Here is a 19525-nt window from a genome sequence, read left to right as displayed (position 1 = left end):
AAAATGCCTGGAAATATCTTGCATCTGATGAGAAGTCATATATGAGTTCATATCACCAATTATATTAAAGAAAAAATTGGCTTATTAAGGACATATGGCTCCAACAACTATGTTGTGTGAATCAGTGATGCTCTTCTGGTAAGTTTCTGATCCTTTTATGTATGAAGGCTTTAACTTTAGATGGCTGGAAGGATGAAAGGTAAAGACAGTATGGATAACACTACAAAGATGTCATACGACACATGGACTCTGACGGAGACTATAAAATGCTTGATTTACTCATTGAGCAAGTCAATTTGGGTAACAAATTACCCAATGGAGTTTGGAAACATGAAGTTTTCAACGATTGTATCAATTTGGACGCAACGAACCAAAAAATAGTAGAACAGTTGAAAAACCTCGTGAGGACTTGGAAAAGAATGTATATGGTTGTGAGTACATGCCTAAATACTAGAGGCTTTGGGTGGGATCCAATAAGCCAGAAAGTCACTGCTAGTAAGACAATGTGGCAATACTACATAAAGGTTTGTGAATGTAACATAGAATGTTATGTTTCTTGCTTTATTAATCATGTTTTTTAGTATTTTAAATGATAACTTTTCATGTAGATGCATAGAGAAGCCGACAAGTATAGGCGGGAAGGTTGTCCGCTATATGAAAAATTGGCTATTGTGGTTAGAAACACTATTGTCGTAGGGAAAACGAGTATCACAAGCATAGAGTCAAGTGATAACGTTTCAAAATTTGTAGTAGGGACAATGATTGAGGACATTGATGAAGATGATGCAATCAGGGAGATCCCAGCGCCCAACATTACAAAGTCTCCAAGTGATGCTCCTCCGAAAAGCAAAGCACCAAGCAATGATGGGGATAACACTTCTTCTACTCGGCTTAGGAAGATATCCGAACCATTAGCTGAAAATGCTAACAGGATCGTTGAGGCTATTACAATATGTCATCAACCCTTATGCAAATCTTTACTCCCCCCATAGAACCTCCATGGTTCGAAGCACTCGAGACATTACCTAACTTGCCCAGAGAAGTCAAGTATTTTGCCTTGGAGTTGCTCGACACCAAAGCTAAGAAGGATATGTTTATGAAGATGAAACAGGAAGATCAGTATGATTGGTTAATGGGTAAATTCAATGCAATGTAATAGACTTATACAGATGTTGACAGTTTTAACCTATATTTACAAAACACATTTGATTTTGTATAAATGACGTTGATTATTGAGTATTTATGGTCAACAGTGAATTTGTTTGAACCATGTTTTCATTATTGAATGTCTAGTATTGCAGGTACCCATGGATAATCTACCAGATAGGGAGAAACTATGTATTTGTATTGCATCTTATATAGTTGTACTTGTCTTTGTCCATTCATACTTAAATGATTGTAATAAGCAAATACAACGTTCTTATCATATGGGTGGTCCACAATATTTAAAGAAAGCATTAGAAATATTTCGAAAAGTGTATAGGATGAATCAAACTATTTTTCTCAAGTTGGTTGGAATCTTGAAAAGTAGAGGACTTTTATTTGATACAAGGACAATATCTGTGGAATAACAGCTTGCATATTTTTGTATCATTGTTGGTCAACAACAATCTTACAGTGTCACTTCAGAGATGTTTGAATGATCAAATTGGATAATTAGTAAGTATTTTAACGAGCTGTTAAATGCTATTATCAGACTACAATCTGATTACATCAAGCAGCCTTCAAGACGTACTCATTCAAAGATTTTGAATAGTGATATCTATTATCCATATTTTAAGGTAAATATAAAGTCGTTTGATGAATAATTTTTAGTTACTACAAAAATAGATATTTGTATTAATGACTTTTTTTATTAGGATTATATTGGCGGCATCGATGGTACTCATATTAAAGCACATATCCCATTGGGTCAACAAACATGATTCTGGAACAGGAAGGGTTTTCTCTCACAAAACATAATGGCAACATGTACATTTGACATGCAATTCACATATATACTTACTAGATGAGAGGGATCAACAACCGATTCACGTGTATTGAAGTCAGTATTAACCAGACGAGATAAACTTTATTCCTAAAGGTAAATATCGCTTCTCTCTATATAGTCTATTTAAATATATACTTTTTTTATTAGATTATAATAGATATATATATATTTTATTGTAGGCAAATATTATTTGGTAGATGCTGGATATGCAAATCTTCCTGGGTTCTTGGCTCCCTAGGCTCCCTATCGAGGTACTTGTTATCAATTGCAAGAATTTGAGAATAATACTCCTACGGATGAAAGATAATTATTTAACCGAAGACACTCATCTTTACGGAATACTATCGAGCATACATTTGGAGCTTTAAAAGCTCGTTTCAAGGTATTAAAAGATGTTCCTCCTTTTGATTTTGATGTCCAGGCCAAAATTATGATTGTTTGTTGTGTATTGCATAATTATATATGCATGGAAGATTACATAGATTTATTTGAAGATAAAGAAGATGATTCAAGTGATGATTTTGGTGGAGAACATTATGAAGATAACAATGAAAGTGATAATGAAGATAGTGATAATAGTGATGATGTTGAGGATGATATGGACAATCAAAGAAGTACTCAAAGGGAGTCCGCAGTACAATCTATAAGAGCATTATATTATCGAGATTTTTAGCAATTCAGATGTGGCGAAATTATTGACTATTATGTTTTAATGCCACTAAATATTTTTTGTGTTGTACTTTTGTATGAACAAATATATTTTTTTATATAGAAAAGGTGATTGAATTATATTTGTATTATTGTTATTTTTATTATTACGATATTTGTATAATACGCTATGTAATACAATATTTGTATAATTATTTCATATTTAGATATTACAAAATTAAAATTTGATTACAATTTTAATAATATAAAAGTAAACATTTGTTTAATTATTATATTTAATATATTTTATTTATTAACTAATATTAATTTAATTTTATGATAGTCAGATATATCAAAATATTTTGTTTAATAAATAATCTATATTCACTTTACACCACACTTTCCATTGTGCACACTAACACAAACAAATACTTTACACTGCACTTTCCATTGCGCACACTAACACAAACAAGTATTTTACACTACACTTCCATTGTGCACACTAACACAAACAAGTACTTTACATTCACTTTCACTTTCCCCAGGGAAAGTACTTTTCATTGTATTCCACTTTCCCTCCGCACTTACATTGTGCACTAACCCCCTCATACTTGATATAATTTACAAAAAAAAATTAACAATATATTTATTCGAACGACCCAACACAACAGTATTGAACAAATTTTTAAACCTATAAACTTTTAATTAGTTATTTAATAGAAAACCTATATAAACTTTCATTATTTTTAATTTTTTTAGTGTGTTCTAACTTCTTAAAGGGTGAAAATCCAGACTGAGTAGTGTTATAAAAGCCATTTCAACTAGACGTGATCCCTTAAAAAATAATTAAAAAGTTCATAAGATCTAACAAATTTGACGAAACTAAATTTAATATTTAATATAAAAAATTGATAAATATTCAATAAATAATTTTATTAGATATAATTAAAAATAAATATTAAAATTAAGTAAAGGAAACCAGGAAACCAGGCATGGTAGCACATGTATTCATGGAAGTCCATGAGAGAGATAAAAGGGGAAAGGAACGGTTTATTGGAGTATGTGGGAGGGAAAAGGGGTAAAGAGGATCATGTGAGAATGGCACACCATACTATTGCCATGGTCCACCTAATCACTTCATTGTGGTGCACCACCCCCTTCCCTTGTCCCCTTATCCTCTCTCCCTCTCTCTCTCTCTTAATTTAATTTAATTAAATATATTTAGAATTAATCGTTTCTTTTAAAAAGTTGACCGGAAAAGGCTCAGAATGCCCGGAAAGTAGAATTTATTTTTGCCAACGGAAAGTGGAAATGATTAATAGCGCACAAAACGGGAGCCAGTATTTTTGGTAAATCCAAACAGAAGCTGCGTTCGTTAATCCGAATTCCAGAAATCTCTCACTGGAAATAGCAGAATGAAAATAATTCAAGATTCTAGTATCGAGATTGCTTGAAAAATAATGATCGACTCGCAGAGATTACTGGGTTTTTACACAAACTTAATTACTGGGTGTGAAAAAAATTACAGAAACGGATCGATTCATGGCTGGTCACTCCATGCGACCGGGGCATACATGGATCAATTAACTCAAACTGAAAAAGAACTCCATCAACAGCTCCAGCTTGACACAGCTTTATGCATGTACACATACGAATCACGTACGACTCTTCTCTGTACAACAAAAAGGAAAAAAAGCGATATTTAAAAGCAGTTTATGATCTATCTACATCACCAGCTCGTTCACCCAGTCGAGATCGGGGCAGCCATTGTTGTTTGAGAAGCTGCTATTGTCTGCTCCGTCGTTCATCTCCTTTTCTTCGTAATAATATTCTCTTGAAGCAGAACTGGCCGGGGAGAGCAAGAAGGCTTCAGTGGTGGCATCGAATGATGCGGAGGGCGAGGCAGCAGCAGCAGCAGAAGCAGAAAGATCCATGGCTTCCAGGGAGCTTACGAGCTCAGCAAAGATGGCCTTGTGGTTTAAAACCCCATGATACCCGGGAGAGAGCGGAGGTGACAAAGGCGGCGAGAAATGAGAGAGACCCATTAAAGTAGAAGTCGGGGAGGACGCAACTTGGGTGGAAGTGGATTTACAGGGGCAAAAAGCGCAAGAGCAAATGACACTCGACGCGGTATTGCTATTCCCGGTCGAAGAAGGAGAAGAAACCGACGACGACGACAACGATGACAATCCCAGAGATGGCAGAACACGGAGCTGACCGGCTGTATGCGCAAAGAAACAGACCTTCCGCCGGCAACTCCTTCCATCCCTACATGGCTGCGTCCGGTACCGCGCCGGATGGAGCCAGCACTCAAACACCCCGTGGGCAAACTCGCAGGCGTCCCCCTGTAGGCAAACCCCGCGGCGAAACTCAGGGCATGCATTCCCGGAGTAATGAAAGCGTCGAGGGTCCCTACGGCGAGCCTTCTCACCCGGGTGAGCAAAGGGACAGTCCGTCCAATCGTGGCTGCGCCCGCGAATGCACCGGCGGATCTTGAACTCGTACATCCTGAAATCATCGCCGGCGTAAGGGTCGGAGTCGCCCGCGTCGTAGCGGGTCCTGACAGGGGAGGGCATTTTGAGAGAAGCAAGAGAAGAAGATAAATCTCCGGGATGATTAAATAGATGGAGAGAGGAGTTGCAGAGAGTGAAGGAGAGGGAAGCGGTTAATAAAGAGTGGAGCAGGCTGTTAAGCACGCAACAAATGATGAGATGGGTACGTGGCAGTATGGCATTCGGTGCCAACATGCAATCTTCCTTACGTGTCGCCACCTCATGGAATCCTGAGCCTCGCTGTACACTCTATCCACGTCTCTTTTTCTAACTCTTCCTATTTTACAAACAACACTCAATACTTCCAATTTCCAAGGATTAAAAGAAGAGAAAAAAGAAATAAAAGCCCTTTTGTCTATATTGAAAAAAGTAATGTAAACTGATCATCATATCTTCTCATTTGTATTCAAGTGGTTGTGTTAGTGGGTGGGAGCATTATGGTGGTTTTTTATCCAGTTTCATGTCTATATTTGATACAAGTTTTTTGTCATAATGGTGACAATTATACTTGTCATAAGCATAGTCATAATGAAGAATTGAAGAAGACATAAAGCTTAACAAGCTGTAGATGCATTAAAAAACAAGACAAATTTTGACCCAAAACTGTCTCCACAAAAGTTTTTGTCCACTCTTAACAGAAAGCAAATGTAATAACAGAAGATTAAATGCTACTTGTCCACAAACATCAACAAGAAACATGAAAAGCACTTCTTGATTCTATTCAAATAGCACTTTGCCTAAGAAGATGAAATGAGAATTACAAAGTGAAACATGACAAGTATCTAGAACCCACTGAAACAGTCCTTGAAAACTCTTTTGGATCCTGTCAAACTGTTAAAGATAGGATATACCTTGAGTTGTCCAGACTAAACAACAATATCTACAAAGCATTCACTGAAATAGTTGAGCAAGAACATAAGGAGCCCCATTTTGTGCAAAAGACTGCAACTAAAAAAAAAAAAAAAAAAAAAGATGAAGCTTTAGTATTGCAGTACTGAATTTATGTATGACATGAAATAGCAGTAGGAAGGCAAAGAAAGCTCATATTTTTTTAGCGACTTCCAGCCTGACCAATCATTCCATGCTCTTCACCAACACCATCCCCTATATGCAGGAAAAAGTAAGTAACAACAGTAAACAAGAGCCATGTGCTTAACATAAGCACAATACTTACGTTGATCTACAGTTTGTTAATAGAAGTCTAGAAGACATAGTCAGTGACAAACTATAGAATCCATTTTATTATATAAAGATTATATGCACTACTACTACTCTTATATTACAGGGAATAAATTACTATAACATGTGAGGTGTGCTTCAGTCAGTTTCATGGTCATCATTATCATCAAGAATTTTCAGAGTCTTAAACCCAACATCCTTTCCTTTTAGGACAATAAGAAGAAAGAATTCATAGAAGGGCAAAAGGTACAAAAGAGATATGAAATACAAGCACGAGGAGAACAAAGAAGCTAGGCAATAAGAACGACATTATAGCCAAGGAAAAAGCAAAGAAAACATACTATATTTACTACCTATATAACACCCTTCTTTCATTCATTTCAACTGCCACTTAATTTATGGATGTTCATATGGAAAGAGATTTCTTCTGGGAGTCCAAAGTGCATTCTGTTGGCCAACTTTCTCATATCAGTAATGGCAAAATGTATAATTTAATAAGTACATCAAAATGACTGAGAACTAAGAGGTATTGGTCCTGACAAGGTATAGTGCCACAAAATAGTGACAGAAAGTCCAATGGCCCTATTACACAACACAATTTCTATTTCAGAGGGCCATACGCTTCCTAGAGGGATCCCCTCTTGTAGAATCCACCCATGCTGCAAGTGTCGATTTTGCAGCCAAAAGCCAACAGGTCCACATCCTCAAAGATGTAATGGAAAACTATTTGCTCAATACAGCACACACGAAATTGTAAAGTTGCAATGAAGAACTAATGTAGCACATCCTAATGTAGAAGATCTAGCTGCAAAATATCTCTGAGGACAAGAGCTCCATCCCCGCATGTCTCGTGTTTATAAAAACGAAGAAATAAGAAGACTAAATTTAAAGAGGAATGAATTTCCTGTTTAATTTCCTACTTTGAACTCAAGTTCCAAGAATAAAAAGTCTCTCAAAGTTGCAATTTTCCATTTCAAGCTTGTTGAAATTAATATTTCCAATTTCAAGCATATGCATCTCCACATTGGCGTTCCAAGCAACATTCTGAATCTTTTTAAATATCTGCTCTAATAAATATGCAAACAGTAGCGTGAGGAGTTTTGCTTCTACAGATAGGAATAGTCAGCTTATATTTCTGTGGCAAAGAGCTCCTCTTTTTATTTAAAAGGGAGCTTTACCATGAAATAGATAGTCAATTGCCACCTCCTTTTTTATGAAACACTTGGTCAAATAGGCAAAAATGACATATTTAAAGCACTGATTGAAAATATTTGAATTAGACAAAGATAACCTCATAGTTGTCATACAGTTTCAAGTAAAAAGAGCTCACGTTGTCTATGCAAAAAGAAGGATATTAATAGGGCCAGAGATATGCAGTACAGACCCCTGAATCAAGCAAGATCAAATCTTCAACAAGTCATCCAAACCTTTTTACTAGAGCACGAAATAAAAAAGTAAGAAAAATGCAAGAAATCGGCTTGTCACTGCTTTGCTACATAGACTAGGCAAAATTGGTGGCTAAGTACAGCAAAATAAGTAATATTTCTTTGATGCTTCACTTTGATAATTCGGATAATATTTCCCCTAACAAAGTATTTAATTTAGAAACTAAGGCCCATTCAACTCTCTGACTAACCCTAATTTCCTATGGGGATTTCTACTTCTCAATGGCAACGGCAACCCCGTCATTTTATTTTTCTTTTCGATTTCTTATAAGGGAAAGTTATAGAAAAAACGAGAGAGAGAGAAAGAGTTTATCTGTCTTCTTCCCTGGAAGGAAGGTTTCACCAGTCGAGTAAACCCCAGATGACAGAACTCCAACTGAAGGTCGAACAGAGAGCAAAAAAGTCGGAGAAAGAGAGAGAAATCTACTTCCCAAAAAACAAAACAAAAAAAAATTTGGACCATTTCTCGATTTGTGCGTGTCATCCTTGCGCAGGGGCCATGCTAATCTTCTCTGTATCGTTCCAATTTTATCGGATGTCTCCGAAGAGACAAGTAAGGTAGGTAAGACCGAGCAAATAAAGGGAGATGTAATGCTTGCATCATTCTATATGGGACTATTATCATCGCAAACCCTGCATCAATCGTCCTCCCGAGGTTCCTGCTCAATTAAGTGTTTCTATATGGGAGGACGTGATTAAGTTGAGAAGTCCCAAAATCATCCGCGTGGCACGTGCGCCACTAGGGCTGGTCCTACCGCCCGAATCCAAAATAGCCGTTAGTCGTCGCCTTTCCAACATTCCCATAGAGTGCATTTGAATTTTCCGACCGTTGTGCAGTCGTAACGTTCTAATGCGCCTCTCGCTCTCTCTCTCTCTCTACTCTTCTGAGTTCCCGTCCCTTGTTTTTGCCAATCTTCCGCGCGTCTCTGCTATTTTTCTTCCACTCACTTCGCACCATTTTCCTTGTTCAATCTGAGTTTCTTCAATTAAATCCGTCCATGGCAGCAGAGAAATCGAGAGGAGGAGAGGAAGTTGTCGCCAGACCTTTCCAGATCGATGAGGCATACGAGTTTTCAGCCCCGAAGTTCTTTGATTTCATTAATGGTGAGACGGAAGAGGAGATGAGAACTGCCGAGCTCTGGTTCGAAAGGGATCACAGTTATGCTCCTTCGCGTATGTTTCGTCCTCAGATTTGCGCCTCGATGAGAATTCACTTTTCACTCTTGAAACCTTTTTGTCCGCTTTCTCGAGCTAAGATTAGTTTAGGAGATTTTAATGATTTTAACGCAGTTTTAGATTTATGGTACCCTAGTACGGAAAATTTGGAGTGGCTGAAGGTGGATCAAGAATTTTTATTTCCCCCTTCTAAAATGAATAAGGTTCCTCTTTCTGGTTTCCTGCAGCTTTCATGCCGAGAATCAAGAAGGAGCGAGCGGTTCAGCCGGAAAGCCTCTGTAAATTTGAAGATGACGGGCAAATTGCAGCCTCTGTCCCTGATTCATCTTCATGTTCCATTAAGAGTGCCGCAGAGATCGGAATACATGAACCTCAACGTCAAGGAGTAAAAGAAACAACGGGTTTTGTTAAACAGGTAATCAATAATTTATGATGTCTTAAACTTCTTGTTCATCGAAGACTTCCATACTTGAGAACATCTATCAAGAAGAAAAACACCCCCTGTTTCCTTCTTTTGTACATTCATCTCTCCCTTTCTTGCTTTGATTATTCTGGACGGATCTTCCTCAGGTTTCTTTGGACAATCCCAGTGAAGACGGCGGATCCAATCAAAAGGATGACAGGTTTCCTTTTTCGTTATCCAAATTTCATGCCTTCTATATGAATTTGACAACCTGTCTAAAGACACAAACTTATCAATTATCATCAAATCTTCTTTCTACCGCAGTTTCTTGCCTGAAAAATCTTCTATAATGGCGGAAGCGAACTCGTCCTCATCTGCGCCTGCAACCGAAGGTTGAGATCATTGAATTTTTCTTTTCTTTCGTATCGATCTTAGTATCATGAAATGCACTTCACGAAGTGTTAAATGATCCATCTCCTCGGGTACAGAAGCTTGCACGCCCTTAGCACAACCAGCATCTTCAAGGAGGCCACCGCTACCAAGCAGTTCAAAGAACCAAACTGCCAAAAAGATAGCCAGTCTGGTTCGGAATCCTTCCGCACTAAAGCTCAAGAATGAGTCTCAATTACCATCTGATAAAAGCGCCAGATCAGTGAAGCCGAAACGGGCATCTTCGTTGTCAACTGATAAAAGATCTGTCAATAAAATGAGGTGTCCGTCTCACTCAATACTGTCATACCCTTTTCTGAATCAATTTTCTGAACAACTCATCAAACATGGGTTTTCAATTTCCATCGACCAGGTGCCCTGGAAGTGCTGCAAAAAGCACAGCAGCTGCCGAAATTGCTCTAGAAAACCAAGCAATCAAACGCCAAAAACTGGACGAAGGAAGATCCAGACAGGTATGCAGATGGGTTATTCTGTTCTATCCACCATAATCCAAGTAACTAAGCTAGTGCCTAACAGTGGCAGTTTCACAATGTTGTGTTCAGATACTCAACGTCAAAAATCATGTTCTACCCCACAAGTCCAATTTGAGACTCACCAACGGCAATCAAGTAGGCGCTTCTGCGAATAAATGTGGCAAAGAATCCAAAGAAAATGACCCAAGACAGAGGAAGGTCTGTAATAAAAACCAGTCCAAATGTTCTCCATCTCTTGCGGAATTGGGCTTCTTATGCTTTTACTTTGGAATATTCAGGTTTATGTTCGTGAACAAATCAACGCTAACCCATTCATTTCAACGGCTGAATTGGCGAAGAAGTTTCAATCAAATACCAGGAGATTACAGCTGCCACCGACCAACAAATCCCTTTCTCGAGTATGTTAAGATTGCTGAAATGGAGAAAAGGTCCCTTAATGCATTGGTTTCTTCTATAATTATATCCTTCCTTGTATGTAATTTCAGGATGATGCCGACTCCATGTTACAAAGGAGGCAAGTACTCAAACTGACACGTCCCCAAGAACCTGAATTCCATACTATCCAACGATTGAGACCCACGAAGATGAAGAGCACAGCAGAACTGGAGGAGGAGATGCTGGCAAATATGCCAAAATTCAAAGCTCGACCACTGAACAAAAAGGTACGTTTTACACCAAATGATTGATAACTAGACTGTTCTAGTTAAAAATAATTAGGCTTTAATGTGGTTGCTTATGCCACTTCCCAGATCTTGGCAGCACCCACACTGCCTGCACCACCAAGGAGCACACCTCATTTGCCAGAATTTCAGGTAAAATGGCATTCATAGTCACACTGCAGACTAACTTGTCTATTAGTTTTTTTTATGAATATCATTTTATAGGTGCTGAAATATAATTCCTTTTTTAAAGGAATTTCATTTAAAAACGATGGAGAGGGCTGCTCAACATCCTGAAACATCATCCTCATCAAACGCATCAAGAGTTGTGGACAATTCATGCCAGGTAAGGAAACTTCTTTAACTTTTACTCACTTGGTGCAAAGATTCAAGCTGCCATTGACAGTTTTATTTTCTACTGTAGAATCATCAAAAGCATCACAAGCTTACTGAACCGAAGACCCCTCACCTTGAAACATCATTACGGGCTCGACCAATGCAGTAAGTAGCAGACAAGTTTAGAGATTTATCCTCCTTCAGATTGATTACTGAATGATAATTCTTCATTTAATTTTTCTAGTGTAAAAAGTTCTCAAGAGTTGGAGCAAGAGGAATTGGACAAAATGCCAAAATTCAAGGCTAGGCCACTTAATAAGAAGGTCAGAGGCTGGGTTTTTTGTAACAACACTAGCTATTTACATGTAAGGCCTTTCCTCAGTAAGTAATGCGATGTTTACAGATATTAGAGAGCAAGGGAAGCGTTGGGGTGTTCTGCAATCTGAAACCCCAAATAACAGTTCCTCATGAGTTCCACTTTGCAACAGATGAGAGATTGCCGCCTCCTACTTCAGTTTTTGATCTTTTTGAAAAGGTACTGGAATATGTTTATCTTTAACACTTGTAGAACATGGAAACTTTTTTTTTTTTTTTCCGCCAGTTCAATAACTGGCAGATTTTCAGCTCTCTTTGAAGTCTGAATCTTGCCATGAGCAACGACTTCCAAGGACTACAACACCTAACCCATTTCATCTCCATACTGAGGTTCGGCTCTTTTACTCTTTTCCATATTGAACCTTGTTTTGTACCAGTAGAGAATATGACACAATTGGGTCCTCTCTTACACATGACAGGAGCGTGGGACAGAGAAAGAGAGAAGGTTTGTAGAAGAACTTCTGCAAAAACAATTGGAGGAAGAGAGAGCAAGAATTCCTAAAGCTTATCCATATCCATACACTACTGACATCCCAGTGGTGAAGATTCGCTCTTTTTTGTTTTCTATTTCCTTGATATTTTCTCATTTTGTAGTATTCCGATTATGGTATTATGATTTTTTTTACTTAGTTCTATGCGACTTTCTTCTTTTTTATAGGTTCCTCCAAAACCAGAACCAAAGAAATGCACTAAACCCGAAGCTTTTCAATTGGCAAGCTTAGTTAGACATGAAGAAGAGATTCAAAAGAAATTGGAAGAAAAGGAAAGAAGGGAGAGAGAAGAAGCACAGATGAGGCATTTCAAAGCACAACCAATCATGAAAGAGTAAGTTCCTCCTGTCTTAGACTCATTGTACTTTTCCTCTGTTAAGAATATTATGTATGATCAACTAACACTGTCACCACCCTACACTCCAGGGATCCAATTCCACTTCCAGAAAAGGTAAGGAAGCCACTCACAGAAGTACAGAAGTTTGCACTTCATGTAGATCATCGAGCCGTCGATAGGTCAGAGTTCGATAAGAAGGTATAACAATGCCTTCTTTACTGCATTCCACTTACCTTAGCCTCCATTCCATTCACTGTAACTTGCATATATTCTCATGTTTTGCAGGTCATGGAGAAAGAAATGATGTACAAGAGGTACAGGGAAGAGTTCGAAATGAATCAAAAGGTAAATAAAGCAAGCACCCGCTGTTAAGTTTTTACTGAAAGTAAGATAGGGTGCTATGGCAGGCCGGGATTTCCTAAAATCATTTTTGCTTTACTGCAATAGATTGAAGAAGAGAAGGAAGTGAAGCAAATGAGACGGACGATGGTCCCACATGCCAGACCAGTTCCCAACTTTGCCAATCCTTTCCTTCCACAAAGGTAGGCTTAATTGGACATGATGTTGATCAGAGAAAACTTTCTGTTAATGCTGGTTGTTAAAGTTGTTGATGTCGAACAGATCGTCCAAGGAGACTACAAAGGCCAAATCTCCCAAACTTCGTGTACTCAGGAAGGAGAGAAGAAGGGTTGGTTCTGCTGCAGCTGCTACTGACATGAGATAATGTTTTCCACAGCACCAGTTGGGAGTACAAGATTGCTTGTAAGCCATATGTGCATCTTGTATAACTTAATCGTGTACTCAATATTACTACTTGCTAACTGTGCCCCTCTGAAGGAGGAAATTTAACAAATTAATAAAATCTTGAGAGGTTCTCATCCACTAATACAACTAAGGTTATACTTTAATTTGTGAAATAAGAGCTAAAAGCACATTTTAACTCACCAAGTTGTCCATTAGTAAATGATCTAGGCATGTACTAAATCCATTTACCTTAGGAGACATTACCTTAATCATCGTCAGAGACTTGTTTTAATTATGTTTGGATCTGGTCTATCAATTTCCTCCTCCAGATGCACTCGTTCCATCTCGAAGTTGTTTTAAACAGAAATCTGTCTTCAAATACTATGTTTTGCTATTTTCATTGCCTATGCTTTTGTATTATATACACTACCACCAGATTCTCTTTTTAATATTTTTCAAAAAGCAAACTACCACCAGAACCTTGATGCCTTAAATAATTCCTACACAATGAAACGAGACTACCATTGTGCTTACAGGCAAGACAAGCCATATGAAGCAGAGCTCTCTGACAGGCAAATCATATATATCTTTGGGTAAAAAGCCAGGGCAAAAATCAATTCAAACCTTCCCTTCCCAAAAAAAAAAAAACAAAATAAAACAAAAAAGGCTGGAAAACATATTCAGAGGAACACCTGAATGCAATCAATCTGGAACCAAAGGAAGTAAAAGAAGGTTCCTCAAAGATTCATTGGTAAGTCTGGCTAACAGAATCAACCAAATGAAAGACACCTTCAATTAAAGATCATTAAATAGATATGAGGAATGATAATGACCAGTGAGTGATATATGATGCCTTCTGCATGCAATCCATGGAAGAGCCCAAGCATACACCAGATTCAACTTCTACATTGTTGATCGTAGAAAAAAGCCATGGAATTAAACAACTTCCTCAATAAAAAGAATTAGTCACTTAAATATAGTGTTTAGACCAGCACTCAAACGCAATGGATTCTTGATGGATACGTCTTAAGCAAACTTGAAACTAGTAGCTTTGCATCTGGGTGAACAAGGTACAACTCCCATTTAGCCATTTCAAAAAACAAACAAACAAACAAACACACCATTTCAAGTTCACCAAATCGATGATCTCACGTAACCATTGGCCACCATCGAGCAGGCCATACAGTCCAAACCTAAGTTTCACAGATCAGCATAAAGATGTTGCCTGATGAAATGTAAGATTCAATCAGCTAGTGTTTATTTTGCAGGCAGTATCCCAAAACTTTCCTTAGGCCCCAAAACAATGTGGATTTTGAGTGTCCGTTTCAATCTGTGATTGCAGCTTTTTTCATATTTTCCTTTTTCTTACCATCCTTTTTTATTCATAATCGTAACTTGAGAAAAGGTTAATCATGAATGCCACATGCAAAGTCCACAATTCAGGCCAATCGTCAACCTTCCTCTCTACAGGCTTCCATTACAGTAAAAATTAAAATGAATTAAGTTAGTACATTCGTGTGTTATATGTGATGCCACACATTGCTTTCGATTTGCAATAAAGATTTACAATCAGAAACTACTACTCTCATCAACAGAGCTTTAAGCGAGTCTACAGGAAGTAGCTCTATTTAAAATCTATAGCACACGCACATGATTAAACCTACTTTGCAGCAAACACAACTGCTACTGAGTTTGTAAAATCAAAAGAGGATAGCACAACATAGGCATAAAGATTGCCTTTGATTAGAAAAAAAATGACAGAAGAGAGAGAGCATACTTAAAACAGTTAGATCTTATCTGATCTGGAAATGCTTGAAACTGCTATTCCCGGGGAGAGCAGTAGGTAACCTCCCAGTCTGGTCTGCCTGTCTGCAATGATTCTCCTTCAGCTGTGACCCTACACCTTTACCGCTCGAACCTCGCCTTGAGTATCAGCTAATGAACTCTTCCTGCGTCGCTCATTGTGGCCTGCCAAACGCCTGCGGCAGCTCCTCTTTGCTTCATCGAATTCCAATAACTCATGGAATCTTCAGAAAATTGTAAGACATAATTATAACTATAACAAAATCATATCCAAACTATATATTTGTAAATACTTACTGAAGAAAGAACGAAGAGTTCCACCTCCTCTTAAACAAATCTCAGAGATAATTGAACAACGGATCAATTAAAAAAAAATGAAAATGAAAATGAAAATGAAAAAGAGTGAAGCTTGAAAATTTACTGTTATTAACGATGGAGAAAAAACCAAGTGAATGCAAGATGGAAAGCATCAGAATCAATTGACTTTGACAAAACAGCAATTACAGTTACCAGAAGGATCTTTTGAGGGAAAAAACAATGATATCAACAGAAGATACTCCGAATGACATCCGATGACAATTGACCCAAGAACATTCCCCGATGGAAATGATCAGTAGAAAGCAAAAGATTGAACTTGAGCACTTTCTAGTAGTTTGAGGCATTCTCCTAAAGCCCTCAGATAAGCTCTGATCCTTTAAAACCTTACAAATTATGAACATAAATGAACTTCGCACTACTCTTTTACAGTATAACATAGCTATACTACCATAAGAGACGTGGAGTAGAAAAGCCACCGCAAATTTGAAAGCAAGTGAAATTGAAAGGATCCAACTTTGTCACGAAGTTCAGCACTTTTAAGAGAGAGAATTTCCGGTTGCAACTACCTGCTGCATTGCTGACAGAACCGCTGCCTAAGGCCGCCGACGAGAACGACGGGCGCCTTAGAGTGGTGCTCGCAGACTTTGTGCCTCCGGTAGTAGCGTTTCGCCTCGGAGAGATCAGCAGCGCACTTCTCGGCCTGGCAGGCGGGCGCGCTCAGCTGCTGGGACCCACTGCCTCCGGCGGCCCTCTTGCTGCCATGTGGCGACACCGCCGCGCCGACTTGTCTCTTCCTCTTATCGTCATCTGCTGCCTCCTCCTCGTCGGCGTCGTCATCCAACAACTCCTTCTTGGGCTTCTCCTCCTCCGACCCTTCCCCTTCTCTTTTCCTTCTCTCCATGGACAGCCCAGAAAATCAGAGCAGCAGAAGCAGACGGAAACAGTGAAGAAAGAGAGAGGAATGAACAAAGAGAGAAGGAAAGAGAAGAGAGCAAAAAAGGAGCGGTAGAAATTTAGCGAGAGTAGAGGAGGTGAGGTGAAAAGGAAGAGGGGCGTATGAGGACCACAAGGCGCCATTTCTTCCTTTCCCACCATCGTCAGTACACTACGCCCCGACACCACCACCACCAACAACAAACGTATTAAAGTTTAGAAAGAGAGAAAAACTGTATAGTAAACACCCACATTAACACTCATATAGTACTGTATATATTTGACGGTGTTGCGGCAATTACACTAATCACTGAAACCCAGAAGCTGTCTACACCAATCGCACAGACCCAGAAATTTACCTACGCCAATCAACTGGAAAACCCCATCTTCTTCTTGAACAGTGATCTCAACAAGTTGTAACCAGACAAATAAAAACTACAATTAAAATTAAGAGAGAAAAAAAACTACCCCTTTTTCCTCCATGTGTTTGCTTTGTCAAAGTACCATATACAGGCATTTCGGTGCTAATCCTTGTTTAACTCCCACTAGATTCATAAACTAAACAAAAATCGGATTACAGATTGACATTATTTGACCGGAGCTTACGCAAAACAAAAGTAAAAGTGGAACAAATGCTTTGTTTTCAATGGCGAGCACTAAGCAGAGCAGAGCCTCGCCATTCCAAAATCATTGTTTTGCTTTTTAGTGTTTCAAGTTTCAACATCAAAATTAAAACAGAATCGACAGCTCCAACAACAAAAACCTGTCAAATTTTAAGAGAAAACCACTCCGTATTCCAGATGAATTACAGCAAAACAAGAAAATCGGAGGAAAACGATAACTTGTCTCTCAATTTCAAGTTTCAACAGCAGGAAACAGAAATTGCTCAAAACTTATCCCTTTTTTTTTTTTTTTTTTGTCTTCTTAAGTTTTATCTCACTGAAAGCAGTGGAGATCAAAAGGAACCCCCGTGATGGCGAACATTTCCCTCACTCTGGCCCACCCCAATATCGCCACGTGGCCCTTTTGAGCTACACGTGCTCCTCGGTCTGGGTCTGTTTGGCGCGTCCAAAGTAAAAAGAAGTACCTCCGACCGCCGTGGTCCACAGCGGGTTCAGTAACTTTGATTCCAAAACGGCGGGACCCACTGTCTGCCGGGGCGGGTCGTACTCGTCCGGCCTCTCCTGCACGAAACCGGGCCCGAGTCCATGAATAATAGCGGGCCACAGGAAAGGTACTCGTGCCAGCTTTTTCTCTTGCTTTTTGGCAGTGGAAGCGGTGCAAGGCGCGCACCGCCGGACAAACCTTTACTGACGGTGATCAGTAATGGCATCTCCGGACATTTTAGGCCAGAGGAGAGCGGGAGTTGGCCTATCGCATCTTTCTGCGACATGTCAGATCTATCAATCTTGCCGTCCGACCCCATTACCCAGCTTCCTCTGTAATCAATGTCTGGATGCTCCGCCGCTAGAGCCATTAAACGGAGAGAATGGAGCTAGCTGTATATATCTTGGTGAAGAAGGCAGGAGCCCCGAAAAGAGCCAAAAAAAAAAAAAAAAAAACAAGAACGGAGAGCCGGAGTGGGAATTAGAAAAGCTGATTCGATAAGGACATTGAACCGTATTCGATAAGAGTCGTCTTTTTGGTCGTGCGTCCAGTGCAGCAGGGGAGCGCCACCGCTGAATTGTGACTGGCAGTGAGGAATAGCCGCTGCGGACTGTGTTTTATGTTCGCGGTTGATTCCGTTTCCATCGGGTGGGTGAAGCCGTGAAAGAAGATTTTACGTATTTTTCATAACTTTTTAACTATATTTTAAACGATTTTTAACCAAAAGACAAAAGGGTGGTTTTCTAGGCAAATGCAAACTTTTTTAATATTAGATCTTCCTCTATCAAGTAATTTCTTGCTCCAACTTGTAAACTAATGATTGTAATTTTGATCACTCTCAAGCACTCTCTTACAAATTGAAAGTTGATCTCATTGAGCTTTGATTTTAAAATCATTCATTTTAGATTTGAATTTAAAGCCAATATCACGTTGTTAGGATCACATAGGCTGTTTCTTTTTCATTTTATTTAAAAATAAACCCAAAGTGTGATTTTTGGTTGTGCCGTTGGCACCATCACATCTCCATCATTATTAGGGTAACAGGGATCGAGAGATGGGCGCTTTCATTTCTAGACATCGAAGATCAAACAGACCTTGTAAGCCTGTAAAAGAAAGCACATATAGCTCACTTGAAGCTTTGAATGAGATGCAGATCAAATACAAATGAAAAAGAAACATTGCGGGAATGGAGAGAGATAAAAAATGGAGAAGAAAACAGCAGTACGCCCACAAAGACATTCGTAAATCTACGATAGAAGTACTCTAAACAGCAGTACTAGTAAGTCGTTCGTACCCAACCAGGCGAGAAAACTTTCAAAAAGGCCCAAGTGGACTTGACACGTGTCGGCTTACACACACGGCGAAACTCTCGCCTGCCATGCCACTAGGCCACCCTCAACGGTGGTGGCTCCTCGTGTCGCCACTGTAAAGCCTGCAGATGCAGTTTCTTTTTAGAAAACAAGCAGAAAGGAGAGAAAACGACGATCTAACATCCTTTTCTGTTTCTGGACCGCGATAGAGAAGAGACGAAGAACATAGACATGTACATACCAGTCGTAAACAGTGGGAGAGTTGGGCTTTGGCTTGTCGAACACCTCATTGCCGATCGTCTTGGTGGCGAGGTTGCTGCCAGGGTTGAAAACGCTCCTCCAGACGTTTTCCTTTTTTGCGGAGGATGGAGTCGTTGGCGTTGTTGGAGTTTCAGGAGATGCCGGCATGGACATGGACCTCTGGAACTTGTCGTTGCTACTTTCACCGTCCACCTCCACGGTCACTGCAATCAAACGAATTTACACAGCGACTCAGTAGATCGCTCGCTCGCTCCAGGCACTAGCAAACGGTTCTAAAATTCAGCTAAAAGACAAAAACGAAAAAAAGAGATCTAACGAACCACCACGCGTTGAGACCTTCCGGAGCTTGCCGAGACCTCGATCTGGATGAGGACCGGCGATCACGTCGTCCCAAAGCTTCTCCAGCAGAACCATTTTTCTCTCCTTTTGAGAGCAGCGGTAGGACGGGCGAGTAAATTTATAGGGTGAATCTGTAATTCAACCTTTTATTTATCACTATAATTCTAATTTTAACTAAGATAAAAAAATTAAATTA

The 19525-nt window shown here is 39.2% G+C and overlaps 4 protein-coding genes and 1 non-coding gene across 6 annotated transcripts; 1 reads left to right on the top strand and 4 right to left on the bottom strand.

The window, feature by feature from the left end:
• Positions 1-4125: 4125 nt before the first annotated feature.
• On the bottom strand, positions 4126-5214 carry LOC137951220 (zinc finger CCCH domain-containing protein 61-like). Its single transcript, XM_068797805.1, has one exon. The coding sequence runs from the start codon at positions 5212-5214 to the stop codon at positions 4363-4365; it is 852 nt and encodes a 283-aa protein (XP_068653906.1). The 3' UTR covers positions 4126-4362.
• A 3048-nt stretch (positions 5215-8262) lies between these two features.
• Positions 8263-8365, bottom strand: LOC137952403 (U6 spliceosomal RNA). Its single transcript, XR_011112237.1, has one exon. It is a non-coding gene; the product is annotated as a U6 spliceosomal RNA (small nuclear RNA).
• A 330-nt stretch (positions 8366-8695) lies between these two features.
• Positions 8696-13386, top strand: LOC137951345 (protein TPX2-like). 2 transcript variants are annotated; one of them, XM_068797937.1, is made up of 21 exons: positions 8696-8987; positions 9218-9405; positions 9561-9613; positions 9718-9785; positions 9885-10104; positions 10196-10295; positions 10386-10514; positions 10595-10714; positions 10802-10978; positions 11066-11128; positions 11229-11321; positions 11400-11476; positions 11556-11634; positions 11715-11846; positions 11936-12016; positions 12106-12225; positions 12345-12511; positions 12604-12712; positions 12800-12859; positions 12962-13056; positions 13136-13386. In XM_068797937.1, the coding sequence occupies exons 1-21, from the start codon at positions 8813-8815 to the stop codon at positions 13236-13238; spliced, it is 2409 nt and encodes an 802-aa protein (XP_068654038.1). In that variant the 5' UTR covers positions 8696-8812; the 3' UTR covers positions 13239-13386. The 2 variants fall into 2 exon arrangements, with proteins under 2 accessions (XP_068654038.1, XP_068654037.1); XM_068797936.1 differs by having other exon boundaries at positions 9882-10104.
• Positions 13387-14696: 1310 nt separating this feature from the next.
• Positions 14697-16409, bottom strand: LOC137951799 (squamosa promoter-binding-like protein 3). The gene is given in 3 exon segments (XM_068798715.1): positions 14697-15176; positions 15179-15285; positions 15946-16409. Coding segments are annotated over 3 exon segments (567 nt in total). The 5' UTR covers positions 16281-16409; the 3' UTR covers positions 14697-15051.
• A 2116-nt stretch (positions 16410-18525) lies between these two features.
• LOC137952156 (dormancy-associated protein 1-like) lies at positions 18526-19408 on the bottom strand. The gene is made up of 3 exons (XM_068799226.1): positions 19311-19408; positions 18971-19193; positions 18526-18851 (listed from the first exon to the last, which is right to left on the bottom strand). The coding sequence occupies exons 1-3, from the start codon at positions 19402-19404 to the stop codon at positions 18815-18817; spliced, it is 354 nt and encodes a 117-aa protein (XP_068655327.1). The 5' UTR covers positions 19405-19408; the 3' UTR covers positions 18526-18814.
• Between the last annotated feature and the right edge of the window lie 117 nt (positions 19409-19525).

This window comes from Aristolochia californica, unplaced genomic scaffold, assembly GCF_029961685.1.
Source record: "Aristolochia californica isolate CCGP_79_NKW_82.1479 unplaced genomic scaffold, dmAriCali1.0.hap1 SCAF_15, whole genome shotgun sequence".
Classification (NCBI taxonomy): Eukaryota; Viridiplantae; Streptophyta; class Magnoliopsida; order Piperales; family Aristolochiaceae; genus Aristolochia; species Aristolochia californica.
The sequence above is the reverse complement of the archived record's forward strand: the minus strand, read 5'-3'. Positions and strand labels throughout refer to the sequence as shown.

Excerpts from the sequence above, each read along its gene's own strand:
- LOC137951345 (XM_068797936.1), top strand. The coding sequence starts at position 8,813 with ATGGCAGCAGAGAAATCGAGAGGAGGAGAGGAAGTTGTCGCCAGACCT. Across the intron at positions 9,614-9,717 it reads TCCAATCAAAAGGATGACAG|TTTCTTGCCTGAAAAATCTT; the intron begins GTTTCCTTTTTC and ends TTTCTACCGCAG. Across the intron at positions 12,226-12,344 it reads ACACTACTGACATCCCAGTG|GTTCCTCCAAAACCAGAACC; the intron begins GTGAAGATTCGC and ends TCTTTTTTATAG.
- LOC137952156 (XM_068799226.1), bottom strand. The coding sequence starts at position 19,404 with ATGGTTCTGCTGGAGAAGCTTTGGGACGACGTGATCGCCGGTCCTCAT. Across the intron at positions 19,194-19,310 it reads GAAGGTCTCAACGCGTGGTG|TGACCGTGGAGGTGGACGGT; the intron begins GTTCGTTAGATC and ends GTTTGATTGCAG. Across the intron at positions 18,852-18,970 it reads TCTCCCACTGTTTACGACTG|GCTTTACAGTGGCGACACGA; the intron begins GTATGTACATGT and ends CTGCATCTGCAG.
- LOC137951220 (XM_068797805.1), bottom strand. The coding sequence starts at position 5,214 with ATGCCCTCCCCTGTCAGGACCCGCTACGACGCGGGCGACTCCGACCCT.